This window comes from Astyanax mexicanus, chromosome 25 (assembly GCF_023375975.1).
Source record: "Astyanax mexicanus isolate ESR-SI-001 chromosome 25, AstMex3_surface, whole genome shotgun sequence".
Taxonomy (NCBI): Eukaryota; Metazoa; Chordata; class Actinopteri; order Characiformes; family Acestrorhamphidae; genus Astyanax; species Astyanax mexicanus.
In genome coordinates, this window is record NC_064432.1 from 9139255 (window position 1) to 9161054 (window position 21800).

Below are 21800 nucleotides of genomic sequence, written 5' to 3' on the forward strand. Positions count from 1 at the left end.
GGGGCAAATTACCCAATCACCATTCAGATGAACTGCCCTTTTCTCTAGCAATGCTCGTCTCCAGCTGCAGTCAGTCCAGCATTACTACGCAGCCAACACACTTTTAGAGGAAATCACCAGATCCCCAGCTCTGATACATCAGCCAACAGACACCTGTGCTGATAACACACAACCACTTGTTCTCTCTCAGACTCTGGCTGCTGATGGTGATACAGCTACTCTGCTTTAGTTTAAACCCTTAAAACCTGTATAACTTCCTATGACAAGTAAATTAGCATCCAATTATACACAAGCTAATTAACATGAAGGTACACACTCAGCACAGCAGCAGCACAAACCATTCTCCTACCGTCTCTCTACAGCTGAACTGGTCCAGGTCCTCACTGAACCCCAAACCCAGCCTTTATCTCAGGGTGGAGCTTCTGAAAACCTTCATTAGAGCATCAATATCCAAACTGTACAAACTGTGACTGTGCTCATGTGCTGGATGTGTGATTATAATAATAAACAGGTTTTCAGAGACGCAGAGCAGAGAACCCTCTTTCAGATGAAGCGTCTCAGACTGAACGATCGAGACAAAGCTTTATGAAGTTTTCAGTTTCTGAGTAAACAGCGCTGGTTAGAGGATGGAGCTGAGACGTATCTGAGACTGTGTCTTTCTCACTGTTACACAGAGAATCGTGGCGGCTCCACCAGCAGAAACCCTTATTCACCCTCTAATCTGTATTTAATGCTACAATATTTTACTGTTAATTATTTTTACAATAAATTACTCCTTTATTTTTTTTTCAGATCTGTCCAGAGATACCACAAAGATTAATTAAATATTTTAATCTGTAATTTAACTGCAGACTGTGAATCATCGACCAGCCTCAGATCCAGCATTGAAGCTGCTGATTGGCTCCCTCTAGTGGAATTATCATGACGTCACACCCAAACTGAACGTGTTTCTAATGAGTTATAAGTTTTTTGTTTTCTGAATGGAACAGTTGATAGAGAAACAAACTGCTGCTGTTGATCAGTGTGAGAAACAGTGGATAAAACACTCATTAGAAATGTGGAGTGATGGATGAACTGGACTTTCAGAACCGTGCATATGAATATAAACAGAAACATACGAAGTTATACTCAAGTTATATTATATTATATTATATAAGAAGTACAGTTTATGAGGGTCAGAAGCAGCTTTGTTCATGAGCGTGAGAACAGCATTTACAATCAACCACACTGTCTAAAGAGGATGGCATTTGGTACCTAGTCATTTCCTGTATTAAAACCACTATTGTAGTTAAAGTAGGTGAGCGGTGCAGCACTGCTGTAGTGTTTCTACAGAGACGCAGTAATTCAGTGTTTCAGTCTTTTAGAGATTAGACATGTCTCTGAGTGTTTATGAGGATCTGATCTACTTTGAGGAGCTGAACAGAGCAGATAGAGACGAGATAACGGTGGTTATATATGAGAGTTCAGACGCTGTTAGAGGCCTCGACCCCGACACTGAGATGGAGGACTTGAAAAGGCATAAATGGACACAACAAGCAGGTACCATTACTAAATTTGTTGTATAATAGTAAAAGGCTGAGCTGTACTCTGTAGAAACTCTACTCTTTACAGAAGTGTTTTCTGGTGATAATAAAGAACAAGCAGCAGAATTACTACACTGTAGCTATCAGATCACCACTGTATTGTGTTGTAGAGAATATCAGTAAATCACAGGTTCTTGGGAAGTTCTCAGTAAACTCAGGTATCTCATACTGATAAAGGTGTAATTGACAGCAGTGACACATGTATGGTAGTTGTGTAAGAGTGTATGGTGCTGGTACAAGTGTATCAGACACTGGTTAAGATAAAGCCTACGAAAGAAAGGTTTTCAACCAAGAGGTCAGAAACCAGTGAAATGTGGGTGTGAGAAAGGTGGACTTGAACTTGTTAAATTATATACTTTTGTTTATTTTGGACCTGATGAACAGGAAGCAGTAGAGAGAGACACAAACACAGGGACCCAGTGAAATAAAACAGACGTTTATTGAATAAAGTTGCCCTCCACCACACCGAAACAAACCTAAATGAGCATTATAGCTCTTTAGCATTTTTTTTCACCAGGAAGTTGGCACCCCTGACCGGGGCCGAGGCGATGGGGTGGGCCCCTTTTGCCTTGCCCCATGATACCCTCTTCTAGAATTGTACCTACCAGGGTCAAATATAAGGCGTGCCCTGGTGTCTGGAGCTAAAAGCCAGAGCTAATGGTGAAAGGGTTACAAATATCCTGTCCTCCCACCCAGAGGTTCCTATACTGTTCCCTGAGGTAACCCTCCATGATCAATTTACCTACTGCTGTCCCATGACGTTTGATAAATCAGTGTATTTATTGTTTCTATGATTAAAGTTCATGTATCTGTGTTTCCTCATAGAGAGTCGCTCTGCAGGAAGCAGACGCTACAGACTGGCTGCAGTGGGTCTGGGTCTGCTGTGTGTTCTCCTGCTGACTGCCATCACAGTGCTGTGGATCCAGTTCAACCACCTGACTGCAGAGAGAGACCAGTTACAGACCAGTTACACCAACCTGACTGCAGAGAGAGACCAGTTACAGACCAGTTACACCAACCTGACTGCAGAGAGAGACCAGTTACAAGCAGAGAGAGACGGGCTCCAGAGGAGGTGTTTTGAACTGGGTTAGTGATTAATTGCAATTTTTAATTACTTTATTAGGAACACCATTCTAACACTGGTTTTGAGGTTGAACTGGGATAGATAGATAGATGGATGAATGGATGGATGGATGGATGTTGTGGTGTCCCAGTAAGTTAGTCAGTGATCCAGGTGACCAGGTGCATATCCAACTCCATCTTGAGCAGCTTGTCTCTAAGTAGTAGGGGCTGGATGGTGTTGAAGGCACTGGAGGCACCACCCCTCTTGTCCAGATGAGAGTGAGCTCTGTGCGGAAAATAGAGGATGGCGTCTTCCACTCCTACCTTCTCGCAGTACGCAAACTGCAGTGGGTCCTCAGCATGGTGGACCTGAGGTCTGAGGTGGTGCAGCAGCAGTCGCTCCATGGTCTTCATCACGTGAAATGTTAAAGTGATCGGCCTGTAGTCATTCAGCTCCTTTGGGTGTGCCTTCTTGGGAACAGGAGTGAGGCAGGTGGTCTTCCCTGTGGCAGGAACCCTCCCCAGACGCAGACTCAGGTTAAACACATGTTGGAGGAGCTCACCCTGTTGGACAGCACATGCCTTGAGCATTCTGGGGCACACTCTGTCCGGGCCAGCTGCCTTCCTGAGGTGACGTCTCCTCAGCTGTCTCCTGACTTGGTCTGCAGTAAAGGTTGATGAACTGGGGGAGCTGATTTGTCTGCCAGCTGATGGTGGTGTTGATGAAGATGGTGGAAGTGAGGGTAATAGTGGTGATGATGAGGAGGAGTGTGGAGTTGAGGGTTATGTTGTTGATGACAGAGATGGTGGAGGTCAGGGTGATGGTGGTGGTGATGACGGTGATGGTGGAGGTGAGGGTGATGGTGAACATGATGAAGATGGAGGTGAAAGTAATGGTAGTGATGACAGATGGTGGAGGTGAGGGTGATGGCTGATTGGCTGGAGGTCCTGGTGGTGGAGGTGAGGGTGATGGTGGTGATGATTAAGATGGTGGAGGTGAGGGTGATGGTGGTGATGACGGAGATGGTGGAGGTGAGGGTGGTGGTGGTGATGACGGTGATAGTGGAGGTGATGGTGGTGGTGATGACGGAGATGGTGGAGGTGAGGGTGATGGTGGACATGATGAAGATGGAGGTGAAAGTAATGGTAGTTATGACAGGTGGTGGAGGTGAGGGTGATGGTGGTGATGATTAAGATGGTGGAGGTGAGGGTGATGGTGGTGATGATTAAGATGGTGGAGGTGAGGGTGATGGTGGTGATGATTAAGATGGTGGAGGTGAGGGTGATGGTGGTGGTGATGACGGTGATGGTGGAGGTGAGGGTGATGGTGAACATGATGAAGATGGAGGTGAAAGTAATGGTAGTGATGACAGATGGTGGAGGTGAGGGTGATGGTGGTGATGATTAAGATGGTGGAGGTGAGGGTGATGGTGGTGATGATTAAGATGGTGGAGGTGAGGGTGATGGTGGTGATGATTAAGATGGTGGAGGTGAGGGTGATGGTGGCGATGACAGAGATGGTGGAGGTGAGGGTGGTGGTGGTGGTGATGACGGTGATAGTGGAGGTGATGGTGGTGGTGATGACGGAGATGGTGGAGGTGAGGGTGATGGTGGACATGATGAAGATGGAGGTGAAAGTAATGGTAGTGATGACAGATGGTGGAGGTGAGGGTGATGGCTGATTGGCTGGAGGTTCTGGTGGTGGCGGTGAGGGTGATGGTGGTGATGATTAAGATGGTGGAGGTGAGGGTGATGGTGGCGATGACGGAGATGGTGGTGGTGATGATGGTGTGGTAACTGCTGCAGGAAGAGAGGAGGAGTAGGGGGGTGGCGTTGGTGGTGACAGGGCGGTGGATGCTGCAGAAGGGTAGGAGGAGGGGGCAGCAGGAGCAGGACAGTCAAACCTGTTGTAAAAATGATTAAACCGATTTGCTCTGTCCTCCATCTACTGGATTACCGTTGTTATTCTTGCACCAGTAATGTTTTTCATCTCTGAAACCAGAATCACAACCGTAAAATGTTCCATTAAATCTGTATCTTACCTGTAAAGTCTGAATTGTAGATACGTTCTTTCAGGTTAACTCTGTGTTGTGTCTCATTTCTTTATGAGTTTTGGCAGCTCTGTATTACATCTCTCAGAATCGTAATCATATAGACCAGAGAAGAATGTTAAAAAGCAGTCGTGACCCAGAAGTGACCATATGTGTTTCATCCATAGATAAAGCAGCTAGAGACGGGTGGATCTACTTTAACTCCAGTCTTTACTACGTCTCTACTGAGAAGAGCTGGACTGAGAGCAGAAACGACTGCAGAAAGAGAGGATCAGACCTGGTGATCATCAACAGCAGAGAAGAACAGGTGAGAGAGAGAGAGAGAGTAAGTGTGTATTTACCTGTAAAACACTGTATAACTACTTACATATTATGACCACCTCCTTGTTTCTACACTCACTGTTCATTTTATTTGCTCCTCTCGTCATATAAATTGGTAACTCATTGGATCTCAACGAAAAAAAGGTTAAGAAGAGAAGTATGCACTTGCCTATTTTTGTTTAAATAACTATTGCACACTTTCTGTAAATCCTATAAACTTAATTTCACTTCTTAAATATCGCCGTGTTCGTCTGCTATATGATATATTTAACTAGTTGCTGATCTGAACATTTGAATAATTTAAAAAGGAAAATCATGAAAATGGTCAGGGGTGCCCAAACTTTTTTATACCACTGTACATTCCCAGAAGGTCTCAGTTGGATTGAGGTCTGGGGAACAGTTAATGCCATCTATGCCTTTATTATTCAGGAACTGCCCACACACTCTGTCCACCTGAGGCCCCACACTGTCCATTTATAGGGCTCTGGCAGTGCTCCTCATGGTCCTCCTCAGATAAAGGAGCAGCTACCAGCTCTTCGTGGGTTCTGTTATCTCTTCCATTCTCTTGAGACTATGCTGGGAGACACAGCAAACATTTTTGTGAGAGGTGGGTTGTTGGATATGTGTAAGCAGTTATTGTACTTCAACAGGTCTTCATTAACACATTGAGAAAAGGTCAGTGGGTTTGGATTGGTCTGAGTGACGGTGAAACAGAGGGGGTCTGGAAATGGGTGGACGGATCAGAACTGATCACTGGGTAAGAGACTCCTGAACTGAACTCTGATCATGATGCAGTTACTGACTCTCACTCCTCACTGCTCTGATAAACACTCTGATACTCTCCTTCTCTCTGATAGGTTCTGGAGACCTGGAGAACCCAACAGTAATGGAGATGAGGACTGTGTTACAACTGACATTGGTTCTGATCCTGTGAATAACTGGAATGACTATCCCTGTAATCGTCAGTTGGTTTGGATCTGTGAAAAGAGAATATAAAGAGTAGAATTTGTGTGAGAAGTGTGTAATATTACCTTTTTGTTACTCCTGAATAACTTCTCTTTTTAAAAGTGTTTAATTAAATAAAGACAAAAACAAGAATCTGCTGAAAACAGGAGTGTTCTATAAAGACTCATTTCACTGTTATTCATTCTGATTAATCTTAGTCATACACAGTTTTTACTTTTAGTGAAAATCTCAATCACAAATATTGTGAGGGTGATGCAGTTACTAAATATAAATGCATTCTTTAGCACTCACATTCTCAGATCCAGCATTTAAGCTGCTGATTGGTTCCCTCTAGTGGATTTATCATGACGTCACACCCAAACTCAACCTGTTTCTTATCCTGACTGAAGATCCTGACAGGATTATGAAACTCTGAGCAAATACTGGATTTTCAGAGCTCAGTTTAGTGAATATGTTTCTCTCAGTTTTCTGAATGGAACAGTTGATGTCTTCAGTTCATCTATGAGAGAGAATCAAACTGCTGCTGCTGATCAGTGTGAGAAACAGTGGATAAAACACGCATTAGAAATGTTGAGTGATGGATGAACTGGACGTTCAGAACTGTGTATGGAAATATAAACACAAACATACATAAAGAAGTTATGTGTTGTGATCTCATAAATGTAGTAGTGTATGAGAGATTAAGATCAGCTTTAATAAAGAGCAGGTGGGCTCTGCTGTTTTCACACCTTAAGCTCACACAGGAAACTATACGAGCCACTTGACCACTTCCTTTATTTCAGTTAAAGTAGGCGAGAGGTGCAGCACTGCTGTAGTGTTTCTACAGAGACGCAGTAATTCAGTGTTTCAGTCTTTTAGAGATTAGACATGTCTCTGAGTGTTTATGATGATGTGATTGGATTTGGGGAGATGAACAGAGGAGATAAAGTGGAGATGGTGGTGGATATCTACGAGAGTGCAGACGCTGTTAGAGGTCATGACCCCAACACAGACATGGAGGACCCCAACACAGACATGGAGGACACCAACACAATGAGGATCCTGAAGACACCTCAAGCAGGTACCATTACTAATTACTGATTACTGATAAGTGTACTTGACAGCAGTTACACATGTATGGTAGTGGTCTAAGAGTGTGCAGGGTGCTGGAACAAGTGTATCAGACACCAGTGTCACTGCTTGGTTAAGAAAAGCCTACAAAGGAAAGGTTTCCAACCAAGAGGCCTTCTTAGGTCAGAAACCAGTGAAATGTGGGTGTGAGAAAGTAAGACTCTATTAACTTGTTAAATTATATACATTAGCATTGTTTATTTTGTACTGTATGGGGATAAGCATGCACCCCTTTAGACCTGATAAACAGGAAGTAGTAGACAGAGACACAAACACAGAGACTCACTAAACTCAAATGTTTATTGCATTAAGTTAAGTTGCCCTCCACCACACCCAAATAAACTTACAGGGCTAAACCCCCTGATTTTAGGTGACTCAAATTTGGAAAAGGCTAAAAAATGTAAGGGGTCGTTTGGGAGGGGTACTGGGTGATGTATGGGTTTAGAGACGGGGCAGGAGGGAGAGCTGATTGGCAGAGCTGCAGCAGTTTGCCTCTGATAGCGGTGAGATGCAGGGGGTGGAATTATTGATTGACTGATCTGCACATTATGATGTATCTGTGTACCAAAGTATGCTGACACATCATCCTCACCTATAGCACAGTTGAACCTGAGAGGGCGCTGCAGTGAAAATGAAATAGTCCTAGCTTATACTGTGTATCAGGAAAGTGAGTACACTCCTCACATTTCTGCAGATATTTAAATATATCTTTTAATGGGACAACACTGACAAAAGGACTCTTTGAAACAATGAAAAATAGTCTGTGCGTAGCTTATATAACAGTGTTAATTTATACTTCCTTCAAAATAACTCAATATACAATTAAATAAAATTTACCCCATTTTTAAAACAATCACTAGGCAGTCAACACACTCAGAAAACAGCACCAGCTCTTATACATCCGCCAAGAGACAGGTGTGCTGACACACACAGCCAACTGGCCTCGCTCTGACTCTGGCTGCTGATGATGATGCAGCTACTGAATGTAAATGCACTCTTTAGCGCTCTGCTTTAGTTTAAACCCTTTAAACCTGTATAACTTCCAGTGACAAGTAAAATTATCCAATTATACACAAGCTAATTAACATGGAGACACACACTCTGCACAGCAGCAGCACAAACCATTCTCCTACCGTCTCTCTGCAGCTGAACTGGTCCAGATCATCACTAAACCCCAAACCCAGCCTTTATCTCAGGGTGGAGCTTCTGAAAACCTTCATTAGAGCATCAATATCCAAACTGTGCAAACTGTGACTGTGCTCATGTGCTGGATGTGTGATTATAATAATAAACAGGTTTTCAGAGACGCAGAGCAGAGAACCCTCTTTCAGATGAAGCGTCTCAGACTGAACGATCGAGACAAAGCTTTATGAAGTTTTCAGTTTCTGAGTAAACAGCGCTGGTTAGAGGATGGAGCTGAGACGTATCTGAGACTGTGTTTTTCTCACTGTTACACAGAGAATCGTGGCGGCTCCACCAGCAGAAACCCTTATTCACCCTCTAATCTGTATTTAATGCTACAATATTTTACTGTTAATTTTTTTTTTTTACAATAAATTACTCCTTTATTTTTATTATCTAGACCTGTCCAGAGACACCACAAAGATTAATAAAATATTTTATCTGTAATTTTACTGCAAACTGTAGATCACCGACCAGCCTCAGATCCAGCATTTAAGCTGCTGATTGGCTCCCTCTAGTGGATTTATCATGACATCACACCCAAACTCAACCTGTTTCTAATCCTGACTGAAGATCCTGACAGGATTATGAAACTCTGAGCAAATACTGGATTTTCAGAGCTCAGTTTAGTCAATATGTTTCTCTCAGTTTTCTGAATTAAACAGTTGATGAAACTGCTGCTGCTGATCAGTGTATAAAAAATAAACAGTTGATAAAACACTCATTAGAAATGTGGAGTGATGGATGAACTGGACGTTCAGAACTGTGCATGGAAATATAAACATATAAACATACATAAAGAAGTTATACTCAGTTTATATTTTAATCTCATAAATGTAGTCGTGTATGAGAGATTAAGATCAGCTTTAATAAAGAGCAGGTGGGCTCTGCTGTTTTTTAAGCCTTCAGCTCAAACAGGAAACCGTATAGAGTTGATGACTCTTGGACACTTCCTTTATGAACAGCACTATTGTAGTTAAAGTAGGCGAGAGGTGCAGCACTGCTGTAGTGTTTCTACAGAGACGCAGTAATTCAGTGTTTCAGTCTTTTAGAGATTAGACATGTCTCTGAGTGTTTATGAGGATCTGATCTACTTTGAGGAGCTGAACAGAGCAGATCGAGACGAGATAACGGTGGTTATATATGAGAGTTCAGACTCTGTTAGAGGCCTCGACCCCGACACTGAGGTGGAGGACGCCAACATGATGAGGATCCTGAAGACAGAAAAAGCAGGTACCGTTACTAATAACATTTTGTATAATAGTAAAAGACTGAGCTGTACTCTGTATAAACTCAACTCTTAGAGAAAGTTTAACTGTTTTCTGGTGATAATAAAGAACAAGCAGCAGAATTACTACACTGTAGCTATCAGATCACCACTGTATTGTGTTGTAGAGAATATCAGTAAATCACAGGTTCTTGGGAAGTTCTCAGTAAACTCAGGTATCTCATACTGATAAAAGTGTACTTGACAGCAGTGACACATGTATGGTAGTGGTGTAAGAGTGTGTGTGTGGTGCTGGAAACAGTCCAGGCCTATAAATGAGCCCAGTTCGGCTATTCAGTCTATTTCGCTTTGCTGGTGTCTGGAGCTGAAAGCCAGAGCTGAAGGTGAAGGAGTGACGGTTCTGGTCACTAGGGGTGGTGACCAAGGAAGCTTTTGGCTGAGCCTATTGTCCCATTTGTCCGAGATTCTGAAGCTAGCAGGAGTCTCAGGCTGGGCTGGGTGAGGCAAACACCTGGTTCCTGGTTAGCTGCATGCTCTCGTCCTCATGTGTTGGACTGTGTTGGTCGTAGAGCTTAGATCGGGCCCAAAAAATCCGACCCGACCCTGCCCGAGCCCGTGCTTGTTCTGCCCGAGCCCGACCCAACCCGAACCATGAACTGTCATTATGAGCCCGAGGCCGACCCGATCCGCCCCATAAACTGTCTGTTTTCGGGCTGTCTGAATGAGCGAAATATAATCAGAATTATGTTAATTAACACTGTAACATAGAAGCATAGAACTATTATTTCATTAAAATGATTTTAAGAACAGCTACACACAGTGCTGCGAGTCAAACGCGGAGGAGTTCACATGGGCCCAGAGCTGCGTGATTACTTTTTTCATTTTTATTATAGTTTAATTTAATTTTGTTTAGTTTTTTTCTCCTACAGTTCAGTAAGTTTTAATTTGTTTTTAGAGTGGGCTTGATAGTTTTTATTAGTTTTCACACATCTCATCAGAGAGATCAATCTAAGAAACAAGAAAGAGAGAAAGAGAGAGATTTGAGTTCTGGTATGAGCTAGGGTAAAGGTTCTCACACACTGAATCTCCTGTTTCTCTTTTATCTCCTTGCGCTCATATTGTAATCCCATACATAATTCTGCAGTTTCTCAGTGTTTTCTGTCGTATTTCGCGGCTAGCGCGAGCGCTTTAAACGAGAACAAACGCCACGGACCACGAGGTGCCGCGCGCTGCCGCTGCTGTGCCGTATCCGCTGCTGTGCCGTATCCGACTCCCAGCTGAATCCGACTCCGCTTCGCGAACAGAATCGGCACAACACCGCCCGCTGTACAACAGCGCTTATAAGTAAATTAAATACGAAAATGAGGGTGTTCTATCAGTAATTTCAGTTAATTTAAGTTAGTTTTATAAACACACAATACAGTTCGAGTTAGTTCTGTTTTTTCCTTTTAATTACAGTTTTTATTAGATTCAGTTAACACAAATGTTTTTTCACTTTCAGTTTTTGGTATTTCGTTCGCTTTCATGAACAATAATAATTGGTTACTCGGCAACATTGTGATTATCACACCAGAGCTTTATATAAAATAAAAATATAATTAGAAAACAGATGCCTACATCTCGGACTATTTTCTGGAGCCCGACCCGGAATTTCGGGTCGGTCCTTGGGTCAGGTCGGGTTCGGGCAGAGTATCAAAGCTCTAGCACAGCAGCAGCACAAACCATTCTCCTACCATCTCTCTACAGCTGAACTGGTCCAGATCCTCACTAAACCCCAAACCCAGCCTTTATCTCAGGGTGGAGCTTCTGAAAACCTTCATTAGAGCATCAATATCCAAACTGTACAAACTGTGACTGTGCTCATGTGCTGGATGTGTGATTATAATAATAAACAGGTTTTCAGAGACGCAGAGCAGAGAACCCTCTTTCAGATGAAGCGTCTCAGACTGAACGATCGAGACAAAGCTTTATGAAGTTTTCAGTTTCTGAGTAAACAGCGCTGGTTAGAGGATGGAGCTGAGACGTTTCTGAGACTGTGTTTTTCTCACTGTTACACAGAGAATCGCGGCGGCTCCACCAGCAGAAACACTTATTCACCCTCTAATCTGTATTTAATGCTACAATATTTTACTGTTAATTATTTTTTCTATAAATTACTCCTTTAGTTTTTTATAAAATATTTTAATCTGTAATTTTACTGCAGACTGTAAATCACTGATCAGCCTCACAGCCTCAGATCCAGCATTTAAGCTGCTGATTGGTTCCCTCTAGTGGATTTATTATGGCGTCACACCCAAACTCAACCTGTTTCTAATCCAGACTGAAGATCCTGACAGGATTATGAAACTCTGAGCAACTACTGATTTTTTACTGAGATACGGATTTTCAGAGCTCAGTTTAGTGAATATGTTTCTCTCAGTTTTCTGAATGGAACAGTTGATGTCTTCGGTTCATCTATGAGAGAGAATCAAACTGCTGCTGCTGATCAGTGTGAGAAACAGTGGATAAAACACTCATTAGAAATGTGGAGTGATGCATGTACTGTACTTTCAGAACTGTGCATGGAAATATAAACACATAAACATACATAAAGAAGTTATATTCAGTTTATATTTTAATCTCATAAATGTAGTAGTGTATGAGAGATTTAAGATCAGCTTTAATAAAGAGAATGAGAGCTGCAGTTTTCGCACCTTCAGCTCAGACAGGAACTGTATATAGCTGATGACACTTGGACACTTCCTTTATTAACAGCACTACTGTAGTTAAAGTAGCCGAGAGGTGCAGCACTGCTGTAGTGTTCCTACAGAGACGCAGTAATTCAGTGTTTCAGTCTTTTAGAGATTAGACATGTCTCTGAGTGTTTATGATGATGTGATTGGATTTGGGGAGATGAACAGAGGAGATAAAGTGGAGATGGTGGTGGATATCTACGAGAGTGCAGATGCTGTTAGAGGTCAAGACCCCAACACAGAAATGGAGGACACCAACACAATGAGGATCCTGAAGACACAACAAGCAGGTACCATTACTAATTACTGATTACTGATAAGTGTACTTGACAGCAGTTATGTATGGTAGTGGTGTAAGAGTGTGTGGTGCTGGAACAAGTGTGTCAGACACCAGTGTCACTGCTTGGTTAAGAAAAGCCTACAAAAGAAAGGTTTCCAACCGAGAGGGCTTCTTAGGTTAGAAACCACTGAAATGTGGGTGTGAGAAAGTTATACTCTATTAACTTGTTAAATTATATACATTAGCATTGTTCATTTTGTACCATATGGGGATAGATGTGCACCTCTGTGTACCTGATAATCAGGAAGCTGATAATCAAGAAGCACTTTGGGGCAATAAGGGCAGTAAGACCCAAACGGGCAGTTGCTCAAGCCCCCTCCGCCACCCCCTCTACACGTGCCTGTTCACAATATTAACAAATAATGCAAAAAATTGTGATATTAAACTAATATTATTAAAAAACACTGTAATATTTTCAAACCCTGGAACATTAAGGCGTACAAATGACAACAAAAAGCATCATTACAGATTTTTTCATTGCATGGCAACTTTAATCCTGCATTGCAGTTCTTAGTTTCACACTTAACAGAGCAAAAGATGGTAACTTGATCTTATAGCCAACAACATGTCGGCTAGGCAAACAACTATTACATAAAATATCATGAAAAACCCCATGGAAGGTAGCCCTGCTGGGCAAACTTCAGAGAGTGATTAGTGTCCGGACTGCTGCCAGTTTTTATGGAGCTCCCCTCGGCCCGTCATTGGCCGGTCTCGGCGTGGTCTTTAGGACCCGCCAGCCGTGCCTGGTTAGGCGGCCTGCCCTCGCGCCACGTGTTCTCGTGGCGCTGTCTTCAGGCTGGTGCTGACGGTTTTTAGCACCCTGGAGAGCGGCTGCGCGTGAGTGTGTCAGCGGCGTTGTAATGCGTTGGCCGGGCCGGATGGAGTGGCAAAAGCATTTTTTTCTCGGTCTTGGGGTGCCAGCTGGCGAGGAATTTACAGGTTGTGGTGGGAATCAACACCATGACTCGGTCCCCCACTTGGAATTCCCTCAGGAGGGCGGGGCGGTTGTATACGCGTTGTTGTGCACCCTGGGCCTCCTCTATATGCTCCTTCACAATGGGAAGCACTTTGTTAATCCGTGTTTGCATGGTTTTAACATATTCTATAACTGACCTGAATGGGGAAGGCTGCATCTCCCAGGCTTCTTTTACCACGTCAAGGAGTCCGCGTGGCTTCCGAGCATAGAGGAGTTCAATGCTCCTGCAGCTCTGAGGGAGTTTTTCCTTGCCTCCGTGCTCACTGGGGGTTCTGTATTCTGTATTTTGTATGTTTAATGTTTTTGCCTGATTCGTTGTCCTGTAATCATGTTTCCCTGTGGAGGCTTGGGGTACCTCCCACATGGCGAAGAGAGCGTGGGGAAGAAGGAGGTCCCAGTCGCGCGGGTCCTCTCTTACGATTCGCTTGAGCATCCTTTTTAGTGTCTGATTGAATCTCTCCACCAGCCCGTCTGTTTGGGGGTGCCATACAGAAGTGGTGAGGTGTTGTACCTGTAGCATCCAGCAAAGGTCAGTCATTAGCTTCGAAACGAAAGGGGTTCCCTGGTCTGTGAGGATTTTCTTAGGAATGCCCACGCGACTGATCAGGAGTACCAACTCGTGCTCCACCGCCTTTGATGTGGCTTTGCGTAGGGGAACCGCGTCAGGGAAGCTGGTAGCATAGTCAACGGTGACCAAGATGTATTCATGTCCCCGGGCAGACTTTGGCAGCGGTCCCACGACCGTCGAGTACCTTCTATAGTGATTCTTCACCTCGGCTCGAATAGACGGCCAGTAGAACCGCTGTTGAATTCTGGCCAAGGTGTTTTCGGCTGCCAAATGTCCTCCCAGTGGATGCTGGTGGGCCAGCTGCATGACGTTGTGGATTTGGCTACGTGGCAGGAGTAACTGCTCGACCCTCTCACCATTTATCTCGGTCACGCGGTACAGGAGGTGGTCTTTCACCATGAAGAAGGGAGTCTGCGGCTCTCCATTCACCTCTTGCACATTTTCCAACGAGTGCCAGAGCCGATCATCCTCGCGTTGTTCGTGGCCGAAACCGCCCTCCTTCTGCACCTGTTGATGGAGAGAGAAAACAGGGTTAGAAATTTCGTCTCTCTCACCTTCTGAACTTTTACCGCTGCTTCCCGAGCGTCCACTGGCGGCTAACGCGGGCTGGGGCCATGGTTGGCTGCGTCTCGGCGGCTGCTGGGGCGTGGCGCGCCGTGCCGACCCCCGGAGCTCTTCCTCGAACTTGGGGTAGTCACATCCCAATAGGAGGGGCACCGGCAAGTGTGCCACAAGGCCGATCGTGAGTGGCCAGTCTTTGTATTGGTTCCCCACTCGTACCTGGGCCGTGGCGCACGTCGCCGTGGACACATGAAACCTCTACCGTCTCAGTTCGGGGAAGAACCCAGGGTATCGCGGAGGGCCGGCCGAGCATAATGGTGCTCCCGGAGTCCAGCATGGCGGTGACGTCACGTCCATTGAGACGTAGCCTCCGCAAGTGGGCCGAGCCGTGGGTTTGGCCGTGGAGCCACACTTTAGGTCCTGCCGGTCGCCGGGGGATCACCTCGGGCTCGGTGGGCATGGGCGCCTCGCGGGGACTCGGGACAGGTTCGTGGGGGCGGGGCTCGCGGGCTTGATACCTCGCCGGGTCAAAATCGCGGCCTCGAGGGTCCGACCACAGGGCTTGGACCTTCTCACGACGATGGAGCATGGAAGGGGGGGGTTCTCTTTCCTTTCGGGGCAGCCTAGGTCGAGGATGCTCTCAGCGCCTCTGTGGTGTCCATCATATCTCTCACGCAGGCCGGGTTCTTCAAGCCCACCGCTTTTCGGAGCTCGCCAGGTAGGGAGCGCAGAAAATGGTCCATCGCGATTCGTTCGGTTATGGCTTCTGAGCTAAGCTGTTCGGGTTGGAGCCAGCGCTTGGTGACCCTGAGGAGTTGTGTCATCCGAGCCCAACGCGAGCCAGGATCTCCCTTTTCAGTGTCTCATAGTCAGTGGCCTGGTCTGGAGGAAGGGAATAATAGGCTAGCTGAGCCTCCCCCATGAGGAAGGGAGCAATTATTGTGGCCCACTCTTCTCTTTCCCATACTTCTCTTTCCGCCACGCATTCAAAGGTGTACAGGAATGCCTCTACGTCGTCCCCCGGGGACAGCTTCGTGAGGAGGTGGTGGGCGCTGCGTCGCAGATCCGGTAGCGCGGCGGCCTGTGCGGTTTGGCGGGATGCCACCAGGTCGTTGGTCAGTTCACGCAACCCCCTGGCGAGTTCCTGGGTTACGTCCTGCTGCCTGAGGCTCGTCTCCAGGAGGTGTTGCAGGACCTGATCCATGGCACAGGAGCGAGAGAGAGAGAGAGCACCACGAGAGGTGATGGGGGAAGAGAAATTAATTTAATTAAAAAAAAAAAAATTATATATATTTTTTTTACTGTCCAGTTCTGGTCACTCCGGTCCAGTAAGTCCGCATTCTCCACCAGTGTGGGCTGCTCTAGCCGGTAAGGACCAGGACGGACACGGGAGTGCTGAACATAAACTTCCCCGTAGGGGTTTTTATTGGTGGTAGAACAGTGAAGGGGGAAAAAAAAGAGAAAAAAAAGAAAACGGGCTGTGCAAGTGCCGGTTTTGTAGGAGATGCGGTCCCAGGCTGAGTGGCTCTCTCCCCGAGAGCTTTTACTTCACTCCCCACCTCCTCTGAAGTTCGGCAGTCCACACGGCTCGTCAGGGTCCTAAGAGAGCTCACAGAGAGGCACACAAACGCGGGAGAAACAGAAACAGTGATTAGTGTCTCGTCTGGACGGCAGCCCACAGACAAGTGTCTGCTGCCAGTTTTTATGGAGCTCCCCTCGGCCCGTCATTGGCTCGCCCTCGCCCCATGTGTTCTCGTGGCGCTGTCTTCAGGTTGGTGCTGACGGTTTTCAGCACCCTGGAGAGCGGCTGCGAGTGAGTGTGTCAGCGGCGTTGTAATGCGTTGGCCGGGCCTCGCCCCGCCACAGAGTATTATATATATATATATATATAGTCCTGGCCTGTAAATGTGCCCAGCTGAGCTAATCAGTTCATTTCGCTAAGCTGGACACCCCATAACCATGGCTGTGGCGTGGGGGTGGGTCTGTGGTTCTCTTGCCTTGCTCCATGACACTCCTCTCTTCTAGCATTTCCCATTCGCATGGGAGGGCAGACCAGGACAAGAGATTTGTTACCCTGTCACCATTGCCTTTCACTTTGGGATAGAAATTTATATTTTTGGAGGTGATTTATAATTAATAAGGAGGAGGGTATAGTATATATATATATATATATATATTTTTTTTTTTTTATTTCTCCTGCCACATTCATATATACATTCATATATACTTGTAACTAGAATTAGGATACTTGAACTGGTCAAGTGTATATGTGGGTGTGCAGGGCAGGTGACCGCATGAACGCAAGATATAAGCATATGTAGTACTAGTATCTGGCCAGTCTGCACGTATCCCGTATACGTGGCATTAGGTTTGTAGTAAAATGTAGTAAAAAATGGCTACTCACTTTTGATTCCGACTCAGGTTTTGTGTAGTTTTGTCACTAATCTTTTTTTTATCCACCACAACTTTAAGCTCCAGGGCAAATGCTGAAACTGGCTGGAGCTGAAAGTGAAAGGCAAAGGTGATGGGGTAACAACGGTCTTGTCCTGTTCCTCCCTCCTATGCAGCCTCGGGTGGCAATTAGGCTGCCTGTCCACAAATGTTGTTGAGTGTTGGAAAAGTGGTTGCAGGTGCGATCATTGGTGTTCACCAATGCCATTGCCATGAGCACACTAACAAGTCTTCACTTTCACAATTTATACAGGTGTGGGCATTAACAAGCCATGCCCTGAGGCAACCCTTCACAATCAATTTACATACTGCTATCCCATGACTTTTGACATATCAGTGTATTCATTGTTTCTATGAGTAAAGTTCATGTATCTGTGTTTTTTCCTCATAGAGAGTCGCTCTGCAGGAAGCAGACGCTACAGACTGGCTGCAGTGGGTCTGGGTCTGCTGTGTGTTCTCCTGCTGACTGCCATCACAGTGCTGTGGATCCAGTTCAACCACCTGACTGCAGAGAGAGACCAGTTACAGACCAGTAACACCAACCTGACTGCAGAGAGAGACCAGTTACAGGCAGAGAGAGACGGGCTCCAAAGAAGGTGTTCTGAACTGGGTTAGTGATTAATTGCACTTTTAATCACTTTTTAGGAACACCATTCTAACACTGGTTTGAGGTAAACTGGTACAGAGTTGTGCCACTAAATCCTTCCACATCGTTACACTATGGAGTTACATTTAATCCACAACGCGTTGTACTCGTAAAGAGCTATTTGAAGGTGTTCATCAAGCGCAAATATAAAAACAGTCTAAGTGCATTCAGTTCCATATTCAGATGCAGTAATTTGCCTTAAATCTTAAGTGTTCCATTAAATTTGTATCTTACCTGTAAAGTCTGAATGGTACGTTCTTTCAGGTTAACTCACACATTTGTGTCTCATTTCTTTCTGCCAGCTCTGTTTCACATCTCTCAGAATTGTAATCATGTAGACAAGAGCGTTAAAAAGTCTTTTACTGTAAAGACCATCAAGCAATCGTGACCCAGACGTGACCATATGTGTTTTTTTAAATAATGCTTTGTTTTTGTGTTTCATCCATAGATAAAGCAGCTAGGGAAGTGTGGATCTACTTAAACTCCAGTCTTTACTACGTCTCTACTGAGAAGAAGAACTGGACTGAGAGCAGAAACGACTGCAGAAAGAGAGGATCAGACTTGGTGATCATCAACAGCAGAGAAGAACAGGTGAGGGAGAGAGAGAGAGAGAGAGAGAGAGAGAGAGTATTTAGATCTCGATGAAAGAAAGATTGAAAAGAGAAGTTGAGAAGGAACTTCTGGACAGTCTGTGGTGCAAATTGGCGTTGTTGGTTGCACTAATACATAAATTCCCAGAGGTTCTCATCAGTTGGACTGTGGTCTGGAAAACGTAAGAGCCAGTCAATGCCACAAATGCCTTCATTATTCAGGAAGTGCACCGGGAGAAACCCAGGACCCACAGCACCAGTGTAAGATCAGACAGTAACTCTGAGGATTTCATCTCAGCATCTAACAGCATCTGGCTAACATTGTTCAGTGCACCCATATCCTGCTGGAGATCAGTTTATAGGGCTCTGGCAGTGCTTTTCCTATAAAGGAGCAGATAGCAGTTCTCCTTGATTTGTTTACTCTATCTCCTCCATGCTTTTCAGACTGTGCTGGAGGACACAGCAAACCTTTTTGCAACAGCCTGTAGGGATGTGCGATCCTTGTGAAGTTGTGCTACCTGTGCAATCTTTGAGGACTGCAGCTACTGGTTCATGCTACCAGTAGTGAAAGGACACTCTCAAAACACAAAACTAGAGAAGAATCAGTCCGGAAGTATAAGTAGAGAGTAGTTATTCCCTCCCTCGTGGTTGTCTTTACCACTTTCATTTGCACCACAGCAGGTACATGTGTGGATATTTCTGGTTATTGAAAGATCCTTAGTGCAGCAGTGACACTGAGGTGTTTAAAAACTCCAGCAGCACTGCTGTATCTGATCCACTTGTTGAACTGTCACGCCCCACACTCAGCTCAGCCTGTGATCTCCAACCTCCGGACTACACAGCCCAGAACGCATGCACCTGATCACATGACACTACCCATCTTTCTCCTGAATACTGATCATGCTCAGTATAAATAGGCCATCTTCATGCACACACCTCGCCGAGAAATTGTTTGGTTAACCCTGCATTACAAAGCGTTTTTCTCTTGTCTGTGTTCTATTTTGTGTATGACCTTGGATTGCCTTTTCACCGACTTCGATTCCTGCCTGCCCTCTGCTGTGGATTGTTTTTCCGATTCCGATTTTTGTCTTGTCTCTGCCATTGCCCTGCTGTGTATGATCTCTGGACTGGTTACTGTTTATGGTATGTGTTATTCCCCTATTTTGCTGCTTCTGGTTTTTGACCCTGCTCGTTTTTGACCACTCTGTCGTGTACTGTTATATTTAATAAACCTTTTACTGCATCTGCACGTGCTGTAGTTTCTGTCCAGCCATGACATGAACACAGCTAGAAGTAAACAGCTCAGTGCTGTTGATCTCACAGGTTTCCTGCAGGTGGAAGAGTTCTGGTTCTTATGGAATAGTTTAAACTGCTTAAATGTTGACTTGTGTCTTAAGTGTGTGTGTGTGTGTGTGAGAGGTGGGTAGTTGGAAATGTGTAAACAGTTATTGTACTTCAACAGGTCTTCATTAACACATTGAGAAAAGATCAGCTGGTTTGGATTGGTCTGAGTGACGGTGAAACAGAGGGGGTCTGGAAATGGGTGGACGGATCAGAACTGATCACTGGGTAAGAGACTCCTGAACTGAACTCTGATCATGATGCAGTTACTGACTCTCACTCCTCACTGCTCTGATAAACACTCTGATACTCTCCTTCTCTCTGATAGGTTCTGGTACCCTGGAGAACCCAACAGTAAGGGAGATGAGGACTGTGGTTTATACGGCTATGGGTCTGATCCTGTGAAGAACTGGGTTGATTATCCCTGTAGCAACCAGTTGGTTTGGATCTGTGAAAAGAGAGTATAAAGAGTCTTTATTGTGTGAGAAGTGTGTAATTATATTACCTTTTTTAAAGTGTTTAAATCAAATAAAGTAAAAAAAGAAGTTGATTCAGCTGAAAACAGGAGTGTGAAATACAGATGCATTTCACGATTATTAAGACTGATTAATCCTAGTCATAAACAATTTTCACTTATAGTGGAAAATCTCCATTCAAAATTCTGTGTAAAACAAATATTGCCTTAATCTTTGTTTGGGAAACCAAATCATTATGTTCAAACGTTTTTGGACATCCCTTCTAATGAATGCATTCAGCTATTCTAAATTGCTGACACAGACACTTAGCTAGTCTAGTCTTTATAGAGAAGACAAGTGGTGCCCTAATGTACATCTTAACCATTAGTACACAATTTTATAATCAATCAATAAATACGTTATCTATACTGCTGTTAAGATTGGAGAAGGTGTTGGATCCAAATGAATAATAATTATTAATATATATGTATTTGTATATATAAATTTATTAAATCAACTACTCACATGTATATAGATAATATATTATGAATATAATTTATTAGTAATTTTCATTAACATTGCTGAACTAGTGAGGTGCAACTGATTCTTCACAAAGGACTCTGGAGAATGGGTGGAATAACAAACACCTCAGAAGAGGTGTGGAGGAAAAGGCAGGAAACAAAACAAAGGAAATGCCGCAAAATGACACGTAGAAACGAAAGACAGCTTTCAGCTCAAAATAAACAAAAAATAAAACAACTCAGCAAAAACAGGCTGAGCACTGCACAGTTCTCTCCTTTTACATCCATTCTTGGATTTCCTTTGCTTCTTTTTTCTTCCACTTGCGTTGTTTTATGTTTTTTTTCTTTAGCATTGATTTCTATACCTTTTTTTCTTCTCTCCTCCAAAGAACGTTCCCGCTGTTGCTTCGGAGCGTCCTTGGGACCATTTTACAATTTTAAACCTAGGCTACTTTTGTTATTAAAATGTTTATGAACTGAAACTGAAATATGTTTCAGGCCTGATGTAAAGCTATGTCTGCATTTATTTATTTCTGCATTTGTATGTTAATTAGGTAGGGGGTCATATCCTCCTCTAAAGCAGGATTGGTCAACTGGTAAAAGAGACAGAAACAACCTGTATCCCCGGACCGCCAGGGGAATCTTTCATTCATTTTTCTAAACCTAATAGAATGTAGTCATTGGGAACATGGCTCTAGACTTTTACGTTTTTTTCACATATTGCTAGTGATTTAATTAGTCAGCTAATAACAACCTATTTATCAATTAAAATAAATTCTATTCATTTATTGACCTCTTTTTACTAAAACGCCCCCAACTGGGAAACTCGGGGCTTATCTAAAAATCCGAGTTTCCCACTGGTAAATATGAGTTTGTGATGGCGTTCCTGTGATCTCATCTCATATATGCGATATTTCCGACACGACTTGAAGGCAGCTAGAAATCAGTATAGCAAACACAAGAACCACAGTCCGGACTTTCAGGTGTGAAAGCACCCTAACAGACTAGGAGGGCTTGGGTTATCTCACGCTTATATAAAATTCTGCCAAAAATATCTATGAAACATAAGGTTACATTCTTTTTCCTAAAAGACCACCGTCATAAGAAGTACTTTTA

At 44.2% G+C, this 21800-nt stretch overlaps 1 protein-coding gene across 1 annotated transcript; it reads left to right on the forward strand.

Moving 5' to 3' along the window:
• The first annotated feature begins 16425 nt into the window (after positions 1-16425).
• LOC125787880 (CD209 antigen-like protein D) lies at positions 16426-20186 on the forward strand. Its single transcript, XM_049472695.1, has 5 exons — positions 16426-16493; positions 18020-18027; positions 18226-18368; positions 19830-19936; positions 20037-20186. The coding sequence occupies exons 1-5, from the start codon at positions 16426-16428 to the stop codon at positions 20173-20175; spliced, it is 465 nt and encodes a 154-aa protein (XP_049328652.1). The 3' UTR covers positions 20176-20186.
• Positions 20187-21800: the final 1614 nt, after the last annotated feature.

What these genes read in the sequence shown, in the direction of transcription:
- LOC125787880 (XM_049472695.1), top strand. Translation starts at nt 16,426, where the DNA reads ATGTGTTCTCGTGGCGCTGTCTTCAGGTTGGTGCTGACGGTTTTCAGC. An exon ending in TCAACAGCAGAGAAGAACAG is followed by an intron (nt 18,369 to 19,829) that starts GTGAGGGAGAGA and finishes GTACTTCAACAG; the next exon opens with GTCTTCATTAACACATTGAG. An exon ending in GGATCAGAACTGATCACTGG is followed by an intron (nt 19,937 to 20,036) that starts GTAAGAGACTCC and finishes TCTCTCTGATAG; the next exon opens with GTTCTGGTACCCTGGAGAAC.